This window comes from Penaeus vannamei, chromosome 24 (genome assembly GCF_042767895.1).
Source record: "Penaeus vannamei isolate JL-2024 chromosome 24, ASM4276789v1, whole genome shotgun sequence".
In the NCBI taxonomy this organism is placed as follows: Eukaryota; Metazoa; Arthropoda; class Malacostraca; order Decapoda; family Penaeidae; genus Penaeus; species Penaeus vannamei.
The window spans coordinates 12,564,402-12,574,401 of NC_091572.1; the positions used below are offsets into that span (position 1 = coordinate 12,564,402).

The 10,000-nt window shown below is 44.1% G+C and overlaps 3 protein-coding genes across 3 annotated transcripts in view; all 3 read right to left on the reverse strand.

The window, feature by feature from the left end:
* Nucleotides 1–2,198, reverse strand: part of LOC113808039 (uncharacterized) — a 3,401-nt gene extending 1,203 nt beyond the window's left edge. The window contains exons 1-4 of the mRNA XM_070138137.1: nucleotides 1,469–2,198; nucleotides 851–1,037; nucleotides 463–632; nucleotides 1–113 (exon numbers count right to left, since the gene is read on the reverse strand). The exon at nucleotides 1–113 is cut by the window's left edge and continues 1,203 nt beyond it. Of these exons, the coding sequence (XP_069994238.1) occupies nucleotides 1–113; nucleotides 463–632; nucleotides 851–1,037; nucleotides 1,469–1,587 (589 nt within the window). The 5' untranslated portion in view covers nucleotides 1,588–2,198. The remainder of the gene's footprint in view (nucleotides 114–462; nucleotides 633–850; nucleotides 1,038–1,468) is intronic.
* Nucleotides 2,199–2,603: 405 nt separating this feature from the next.
* On the reverse strand, nucleotides 2,604–4,835 carry LOC113808034 (uncharacterized). The gene is made up of 4 exons (XM_027359361.2): nucleotides 4,572–4,835; nucleotides 3,954–4,110; nucleotides 3,565–3,731; nucleotides 2,604–3,141 (listed from the first exon to the last, which is right to left on the reverse strand). Exons 1-4 carry the CDS (start codon nucleotides 4,634–4,636, stop codon nucleotides 2,871–2,873), a joined length of 660 nt encoding a protein of 219 aa, XP_027215162.2. The 5' UTR covers nucleotides 4,637–4,835; the 3' UTR covers nucleotides 2,604–2,870.
* Nucleotides 4,836–6,769: 1,934 nt separating this feature from the next.
* LOC113808038 (protein O-linked-mannose beta-1,2-N-acetylglucosaminyltransferase 1) overlaps nucleotides 6,770–10,000 on the reverse strand; it is a 10,607-nt gene continuing 7,376 nt past the window's right edge. The window contains exons 7-15 of the mRNA XM_070138038.1: nucleotides 9,796–9,923; nucleotides 9,587–9,654; nucleotides 9,079–9,342; nucleotides 8,568–8,762; nucleotides 8,132–8,294; nucleotides 7,732–7,853; nucleotides 7,356–7,560; nucleotides 7,104–7,213; nucleotides 6,770–6,929 (exon numbers count right to left, since the gene is read on the reverse strand). Of these exons, the coding sequence (XP_069994139.1) occupies nucleotides 6,770–6,929; nucleotides 7,104–7,213; nucleotides 7,356–7,560; nucleotides 7,732–7,853; nucleotides 8,132–8,294; nucleotides 8,568–8,762; nucleotides 9,079–9,342; nucleotides 9,587–9,654; nucleotides 9,796–9,923 (1,415 nt within the window). The remainder of the gene's footprint in view (nucleotides 6,930–7,103; nucleotides 7,214–7,355; nucleotides 7,561–7,731; nucleotides 7,854–8,131; nucleotides 8,295–8,567; nucleotides 8,763–9,078; nucleotides 9,343–9,586; nucleotides 9,655–9,795; nucleotides 9,924–10,000) is intronic.

A 10,000-nucleotide genomic window follows, 5' to 3' on the forward strand; every position in this document is an offset into this window, starting at 1 on the left:
ACTGCGAGTACCTCATCCCACACGCCCCTCCGGCCGCGCCCGCAGCTCCTGCTTCCTCCACGCCCTTGTAGAGGGTGGCGTTCTCCTTCTTCAGCCACGACGCGGCGTTGGCGCTGAGAAGAGAAAGTTGCGTCGCTAGAATATTCGCAGGAAACTGAGCGAAGGAAGGCTTTCGCTCAAAGTGATCTTTGAATTTTGCAAAAGCTGTCACTTATTTAGACACGCCTTAATATTCTTCTAGACTATTCTGTGACTTACTACCTTGGCTGAGAAAGGAAGAATACTCAGAAATCAAGTCACTCATCACTCATGGAGTAGTTAATTTGCCATTGTGTGTGTGCGTATATATATATATATATATATATATATATATATATATATATATATATATATATATATATATATATATATATATATATATATATATATATATATATCGTAAGTATGCATAAACAAGCCAACCTCGCCACAGTCGCGATCATCTTGCCAAGGGGTCCGGACGCCGCCGCCTCCTCCGCCCCCTCGCACATGAACCTCTCGGCGCAGCCTCCGTCCCGCGTGGCCAGGGCGTTGAGGAAAGCCCTGTAGAGGCTGTAGCACGCTGCCGCGGCTCCCTGCGTCTCCGGGCCTGACTGCGAAGGGGGGGGGTGGAATTTTTTTTTCCCTCGTTAGCGGGTGTCGGTCGGGGATAAAGGCATGGTTCATGAATGATGTGACGTTATTGTTTTAATCATCATCATCATCACGGTCACTGCCATCAATACTGTTATCATCCTCATCATATTATAATTGCCGCTGAAATTTGCCTTCATTTAAAACTTCAGACTCAACATGGTACTCGCCGCCATACCTCCAACGCCAGAGTCATGAGGATGTCAGGATCCATGTTCAGGCCCTCCTGAACGGACCGCCTCCTTCGGTTCCCGTCCTGCAACTCCAAGATCAGATCCAGCAGCGCCAGCAGGAAAGCCAGGAAGCCGAATCCTGTGAAGGCGTCGTTGCAGCCCCCGGAGCCGCTGAAGAAGGGAATGATGAACCTGGAGGAGATTTTGATGGTGATTAAAGCAGAAAAATCCGTGACCTTGCATGTGACTCGTCCCTGTCTGATTTCTAGGATCATAGCAGTACATTATTTTGATAAAACTATATGTTACCTTGATATACTATTCTCATTAATGTATTCTATAATCCTATCATATTGCTGAGAAATCCGTCTTTCAAATATGTCTTATAAGACATTACCTTACCCAACATCTAGAATGAAGCAGCGGAGCTGGGCGGACACCCATACGTTTGTCTAATCACATTTGATTATCGAAAACAGTCTTTGCCTTTCCCCCACGCCTATAGTAAGGCGCTTCTCTCATACATACAACTCATGCACAAAATCTTCACTCACACTGTATACAACTGCTGCGTATTCAACCTCAAATCCATATTTCTAATCATCCTTTGCAATCAAACTCACCTCCCTGATTCTGCTGGCTGAGGGTCTTGCAAAGTGCTCTTCACCTTCTCCGCCAGAACGTGCGTCACGTCGCTGAAGGAGAACACCATGTCCTCGGGCACGTAGTTAAGGCCCTCCATATCTTTCCTCTTCTTTTTGCTCTTCTTATTTTCTTCTTCTTCTTTTTGCTTTGCTTTGGATTGGCGCAAGTAGAATCCGCGTTTCTAATTTGATAACCGCGTTTTAATTGGCTATGTTATCGTACTTCCGGTACAATTATGTACATTTTTTCTAAGCACAAGCCGCTCACAGTGGAAGAAGCCAAGGGAAACTGAAGCCGCACTATCAGGAGGCGTCTGAGACGAATGAGAACAGGGAAGACTCGCTCAGCCGAAAGTAGGCGGAGCTTTAGACTCTACCGGGGCGTGGCCGCGGAGATCAGGGGGCGGAGCAAGGAAAAGAAAAGAAGTAAAGTAGTACAGTAAAATAGTCTAAAATCCCATTTTCACTCATAAACTATATAGCAGCGAAGCAGACGCAAGACGAGAAGCTGAACATACGAACATATGAATTGTTCCGACGCGCAGCCGAAGAACGGAGCGCCGGTCAAGGGTGAATTCGTGCGCAGCCGGATAACGGGCGGAGACGCGTCCGTGCGGAGCAGTTAGCATAACGGTGGCCAATGTACTACATAAGCCTCCTGTTACCATAACACATTAGCTAGTTTATTTGTTTATGTTTTCCATTCACGTTCATAATCTTGTATTTCTTTGCTAAAGCAGGCACTGCACTTTTCGATTTTTAGTTGAATAGAAATAATCATATATATGCTGCATCTAAGAACTGTTCTTTCACATAGTTATTAGATAATATATATCTTATCATTTAGATCAGTGTTGTCCAAACTGGGGTCCGCATACGTGAACAAACAATGAACACACACAAACTGTAACATCACATGTTATTAAATCATTTTTTTATTCGTGTGCTAAATTCGAATTTACTGACCAACACTCCTGCAATGCACTCTTTTCATAATTAGTATATCATTTGCATTATCCTAAATAATATAGTTTGTTTAGACATGGTGGACGGGGGGGGGGGTATGTAACAGTAAAAGAAGGTAATAAAAGGTGCAATAGGCGAACATGTTTGTACAACACTGATTTAGATTAACGGAAAGTTATTAAATAACTTTATTCCTCAGTGAATTGGTTATAAAGTTAATTTTCAACCTTTTTGTTCCTCTTTGACCATTATTTTTCCTTATACCTTTTTCACTGTTCACCCAGGAATCCTGAAGTTGTAAAGAACAAGAAATCATAATGCTAAATGTTTATTTTCGACTTACGTAACTTAAATCCTCTTCAGATTTTTTACAAGGAATATATTTCCTCTATACTAAATCAGAATGCAAAAACTATTAACCATCAAGCATTAACTCCTTTTCTTCCCTAATGTCCTGCCATTGCCAATTAGATTGCACTAGATGTTGCAAAAGACCCTCCGAGGCGTTCCTCCACATCGGTAACGTTGCAGGATCGTTCAAGACATGTTGCAGATCGAAGTCACGAGGTTGCACGCTCGCACAGTCGGTTCTGGCGTAGCGACTGCAGTTTCGCTCGCGTCCGGCCCGGCGAGCGACTTGGCCGAAGCCGCTTCCCTGCAGACCGGGCCATCGCTCGAGCCAGTCGCTGAGGGAGGAGAAGGAACAGTAGTAAAGACGCAAAAATTCAAATTTCATCTCTCTCCCTGATTTTTTTTTTTTTTTTTTTTTTTTTTTTTTTGTCTTTTGTCTCTTTTTTTCCTCTTGCTTTTGCTCTTCCCCTTTCCGTTTCTAATTTTTTCCCGTTTTCTCTCTCTCTTTCTCTCATTAATCAATGTGACCCTTGCCTAATACATTACTTTTAAGTAACCCAAATAAGCAACAGTTAAAAAACGTACTTCCGTCCTAAACCATGTTAGGCTCTGCGGAATTAAGCAAATAAAAACTAAAATTTTCTGTTACGTTGTTAAAAGTCGTATCTTGTACATCTATCGCTGGCTCGTGGGAGAATGGACACCATTTTGTCACAGAAATTCGTTCCGCAGTGCATTGGTATGTGAACGCCACTAACCTGGCGAGGGCGGTGAAGGTGGCAGCGAGAGGACCCCGAGACGCGGCCGAGGAGGCAGCGTCACACAGGAGGGCGTGGCTACAAGAGGGCGGGCTTGCTATGGCCCTCAACACGCCCTCCGTTAACTGTGACACTGCCCACACGCCCTCAGAGAGATCAAGACTATCCTGGGTTGACATATATGCATTATTACGTTAATAACTTGCTAATTGAAATGACTATTTTTCTTTTAAATGTTATAAGTTATGATATAAGTAATCAACATTTCATTATAATTAATTGTAACAAAAAAATATAATTCTAACTTTCTTTTCCATCACTTACGACTGGTCTTGACATAATCTGAAAATAAGAAGTTCACTCCTATTCAGAGTTCCTGCGGCCCTTACCCGACACGCCTCCGCCTCCTCGAGCACCGACCTCCGCCTCCTGTTGTTGTCGTTGAGCTGGAGCACCAGGTTGAGGAGCGCGAGCAGGAAGGCCAGGAAGGCGAACACCTCGAAGCCTCCGCAGCCTCCGCCTCCGTAGCCGCTGTCACGAGGCACCCTGAGGAGGAGGAGGCAGGAGATGGGGTTCTCCTTTTCGTAATTGGTTTTTATCTGCCTCTCTCTCTTTCTCTTTTGCTGTTTCTCTGTGTCTGTCTGTCTATCCCCCCCTCCAACCCCTGCTCTCTCTTTCTCTCTTCCTCTCCGCTTTTTTTTTCTCTCTCTCTTTCTCTCTTCCTCTCAGCTTTTTTTTTTCTCTCTCTCTTTCTCTCTTCCTCTCCGCTTTTTTTTTCTCTCTCTCTTTGTCTCTGTCTCTCTGTCTCTCTCTCCTCTCTCTCTCTCTCTCTCTCTCTCCCTCTCTCTCTCTCTCTCTCTCTCTCTCTCTCTCTCTCTCTCTCTCTCTCTCTCTCTCTCTCTCTCTCTCTCTCTCTCTCTCTCTCTCTCTCTCTCTCTCTCTCTCTCATCCCCTACTGCTTAATCACATTCAACCACAGGCCATGCACTCTCTTATTGATAACTTACCTCTTATCATTCGAGACTTCTCCTTGTACGAGGTGAACGAGCTGCTTCAAGAATTCGGTCTCCATTTCAACTGCAAACCAATTCTCTTCCTTGATGACGTATATATAGTTGTAGATTTTTATCTCCTTGTAAGAATATCACAATCTTATGGCATGAATATTGGTAACGATAAAGAACGCTTTATGGCCCATCTTCTTCCATGTCAGGTTTCCACGCGTATCTGTTAGCGGCGAGGCTACTGCATGTGTGTGTGTGTTGACTCACGCCCACTCTGACACTGAGCCGACTAACGGGCCAGCGCCGCGGGACCGTGACGAGTCCTCAGTCCGCCCGCGTGATATGATCCAGTGGCTCATGAAGGAAAATGGGTCAAGTTGTACCACTATTAATATGCTTTGAAGTTTGTGCTACAGATGTCCCGTTTTCAAATGAATCTAGTATATATTCATATATTTAACTAAGTGCTGCAAGTGTAGTTACCATTATCACAGCATAAACTTATAATACAATGTCTTCACATATAACGCATACATACACACACGTGTGTGTGCATGTGTGCACGTGTGTGTAAGTGTGTGTGTTTGTATGTGTGTTTGTGTGTGTGAGTAATGATAATAAAAGCATTTCGTCGCATCAGCCATTCCGGTCTCTGACGGCTCCAAGCGGACACTGAGGCACCTGGCATTCGCTTTTCTGGAGCCAATCGACCGCCAACCCCCCGCGCTGCGCTCGGGACGCGAGGCCAGACAGCACACCAGACCCGTGCAAATCCACTGCCTCTTGCAGGTACGAGCACACCTCCAGCACCGCCTCACACGGATCGTTCTTATCCGCAACGCCACTGATATTCTGGAACATTCTAAACGAGCGTTCAATCGCGCTTCCGAAGAGACGCAGATGTCCTTGGTCCGTTTCCGAGCCGTTCCCGACGACCCCCCTCCCCCTCCTCCCTCTCTTCCTCCGGCCGATGGGCGGGACGACAATGATCACGACGGAGGACGAGTCGGAGTTGGAGTTGGCCTCGTTGTAGGTGTCCGACACGTGGTTCCCGGCGTTGATGTTGTTGTTGTTGTTGTCGTTGTTGAGGTTGTTGATGGTGTTGAGAACCCCGTTGAACGCGAGGAGAGCGAACGTCAGGAGATCGAAGGAGTTGAAGCCGAAGTTGCCCGTGTGCTGGGGGCATCCAGCGGCTTCTCTCCGACCGCGCGAGGGAGCTAAGGACGGCTCTTTGGCTTCAGGACGCAAGGCTTCTTCTTTGGGATTCCTCTTATCTTTTTGCAGAGGATTATTCTCTCGTCTCGCAATGTCTTTTGTGAAGTCTGCATCTGTCTCTAAAGATCTGAAGTGTTGCATGTCTCTTTCAGGAATTATATTTCGAGCAATAGCTTGTATTTCCCTTCTTATTTCGAGGATTGTGTCTTCAGAGAGACCACAGGTTAGCTTACTCGTTAGAATTTGTGATGTAAAAATGATAGCGTATATAGCACGGAGACCCATCTTTTGTCAGTAATATGCACAATTCGTTTATTGCGCACACAAATATAATAAAGATGAGAATATTGTGTTAATAACTGGAATTAACATTACTATTAGGCAATACTAACTCCTTTACCAGTTTGCCAAATTTCTGCCATTTATTTTGAATATATACCTATTAACTCTTCACAAATCACAGCTCACGAAACACTGGTCTCAAAATCCTCACTAGAGGAACTGAGCTGAACACAGATTCTGATGCTACAGAGACCAGTCACGGCAGAGACTACAACAGACTAATGTATTCGAGAGGAGAGGTGGCGAACGGAGCCTATAACCGTTAACTAAACAAATGAAACACCTGCTCTTCCCTCTGTCACTGGAGAATGAACTGGCGGTGTTGGCGCTGGCGTTATCGGTATAATGAAAAATATTTATGTTTATCCTTCTCTTTTATACCTCGTGCAATGGGTATGACTGGGCCGATGTTTAAAAAGAGTGAGGCCTATTAGTGGCAGAGTAACAATGTCGAATTTCTTATTCCAATTATTGTCATTGCTAGCGTAACAACGAGAATATTATTGATGGTGAAAGTATATATTTTGAAATTGATGATGATAATGATATGTATATTAGGGTAATAAGATATAATACACACAGCAATAAGAATATAGATGAGCTGAAAAATTGATTTAAATAAAGTCATGCATCAAATTTATTCTTCAGGTTTTATTGCGATTAGAGGGTATATCCGTGTCTAAGAAATGGTCCATATCACAGGGCATCGGGTTGGGTTCTTCGTGAATTGTTGTGGCGTTGCGAGCGAAAAGGACTTCTTCGGGCGAGGCACTGAAGACGCCCACCTCCTCGGGCTTGTAGTGGCTGTTGGGGAAACGCACGTGTGGCTTAGTTCGACCGTGGAACTTATATGGAAATGACGTGATATATATTTTGGTGAAAATTATCTGTTTGGAATATGAAGGTTTAAGTTATCTCTTACCAGCTTTTAGCTTGGTATGTCTATCTTTCTAAACAGCATGTAATAAGACAGCCAACCTGTAAGGCGACGCGGGGTGGGCCACAAGCAGGAAATGTGCAGGACCGTACCTCAGCCTGTACAGTCCTTGGTGACCTTCCCTGGACTCGATGCCAAAAATATTCAGGCACTGTTGAAGGCAGGAAAGAAAGAAAATGTCTTATAGCTTTATTTCAGTATGCATTAAATGATACTTCCTCTTGTTCAGCCAATATCAATCTATTTGCAGCACCATATCTTAGTCATCTTTATTCAAACGACAATAGACCTACATGAGCTAGAGTCGCCCATACATCGTTGTTTCTAAATACTTTAATATCTCCATCCAGCTGAAAGAACAGGACGAGGACATCATTCTCTCGAACACTGATTTTCCTAAAGAAATCCCGTTGGCAAGGAGTCTCCTCTGGAAGCCCCAGGAACTTTGCCCTTTCCAGCATTGAGACGAGGGTGGCTTCGTATTTATCTTGGTGCAATCTGTTATATGACAAAATTTCTATAAAATGGGTGTTTGTATAAAGGAAAGTGTGCTTGCACTATGCTTACACACCTTAATACTTGAATATAGGCTTATGGATGGATATCTACTGAATTATGTTATGACTTTTCCTACTGTCACAGTACTTTAACTATCTTCTAGGTACTTACAGGTCCACCCCTTCAACTAATGCCTCGGGGTCCTTGTTAAGGTTTTTATTTGAAAAGTACCTCCTGACGGAGAGCTGGGATATGTGCGAGCCCTCGTGAGCGAAGTGAAATGAGCGGGACACCTATAACAGCAAAAACACATTTTAATATAATTCACAGGTAAAAAGAAATGAAAAACAATTAAAACCTCCAAACAGCTGCCTTAGGGTAAGTCAAAAGTACAGTGGTGCATGTAGACGCAGAATCCATTAATAGTTGAGACATGTCCGACGGGCAAAGAGGCACAGAGTGCACTTGCAACAGTGAACCAACTGTTCTGAGACGATTCACCACATCATCAAGGAATGAAAAAATCGGGGAAAACGGTTCCTGCGTATTGCTTAAATACTGCCGCCCAAACCCTTTTATAGCCACAAAACTCCATGCCTACCTCCGGGATGATGCACTCACGCCCACGCCTCAGATAGTGGTAAGTGACCACGTCCCAGTCGTACTCCTCGTCGATGGCAGACAGAGAAGAGACCATCTCCTCCGCAAAGCTTCGTTTCACCTGCGACACGAAACTGGATTTGAACCCGGATGTTGCAGGCTATTGCTAGCATTATGATATTCTCTCTTTTATTGAGAGGAACTTATATTGATGACTATGCCCAGTTTGCAAATTACCACGCTCACCTAACAGTTAGGTTTATTACTCCAGCGTCAGCAAGGGTTAAAGATGCAAGATGTATGTAAGTACCTCATAATCACTGGTACTAGTAATCTACATTTGCAATCATGTATAGTTCTTTAATACTGAATATTGCTGATAAGATTTACATTGTAAAACGTTAAACCTGTAGGGAGTTTCAATGAGGCTATAGTTAACAGCGACATCCAGGCTCACCATCCAGCCGTAGTTCGGGTAGCTCTCTGTGCGAAGAACCGCCCGCGGGTCATACGACGTCTGTGGATACGAGAGGTCGTTGTGTGCGGACACGCAGTACAGGCTCGGATCTTCTAGCAGGAGCGGGGCTGTCTTGTTCAGGAAGCTTAAGATGAAAGACAAATTGCTCTAAAATGCAGGTAAAATACTTCTGCTAATCATGTGATATGTTAAAACATAAACTGATAAGGAATACATATGAAATCTGAAGTTGTTAGACCTACATAATCGGTTTCATCATAAAATCACATATTCTTTATGTCAAAAAATGTAATGACACGGTAATGAGTTAGACAGAGCAGGTATCCAAAGAGAAACTTTAAAAGGCATGTAATAATCCTTACTGTAAGCTTGATAAAAGCGTTCCATCAAAGGAATCCAGTTTTATCAACCCAGTAAAGAAGTAAGCACTTTTAACATACACAAAGAAATCCGGCGACACCTGGACATCTTCCTCCAAAACGATGACAAACTGCGCGTCGGGGTGCGTGTGGAGGGCGTGGGCGAGGGCGAAGATGAGGTGGCGAGCGATGGCCGTGGAGAGCATCGCGTGCGTCTGGTTGGTCGTCGTGAGAGGAAGGTCGACGAGCTCGAGGAACCTGGCCAGCTGCGGGTGTCGCGCCATCGTGTACGTCTCGATGCGCGATCGGTCGAACCCTCGGGCCCGAGTCAGGAACTGGAGGCTCCTTTTGGGTGCGAGAGATAGGATAGGTATTTAGGTGAGGGATCGGGGTCCCTAATGTTTGGTTTCGATTTTGAGGGGTTTCATGATTTTGATTTTTTAAATGTCTAGTATTTCGTTTAGGATCATTATTTTTTTCTGTGTGTCCCCTTTTACACATGTCTCTGTCTCCTTTTTATCTGCCTTTGTGCCTTTCTCTTTTGACTTCCCCATTTCCCCATGTCTGCAAACCTGTGTCAGCATTTTACCTGTGTAACGACGGCACACGATAAGCCAGCATCACAACCACGGCATTGTTTATCTGACTGTTGGCAATCTGTTTGACGGTAAATAATACTTTTTAGTAAGGATATCAAGACTATTACAGAAACAAGAAATCACAAAATATGTAAACGTTGAACACAAAAATAATATTTATTCAGTGCCACAAAACGACACGAACCAGAAAATGACTCACCAAATTCCGATCGGCCACGAAGGTCTCCGGGTTGGAACACGAGCAGAAGTCCCCAAACAATTCATAAGTATCACAATATTCTCTGCGTAAATCCCAGTGCTTCCCTTGAGGCCACTCAGCACAGTAATCTTTAAAAGAAAAACGAAAGCAATGATAAGATATAAATAAAGCTTGCAGAAATTACGATTATGAGTGTTGTCATAAT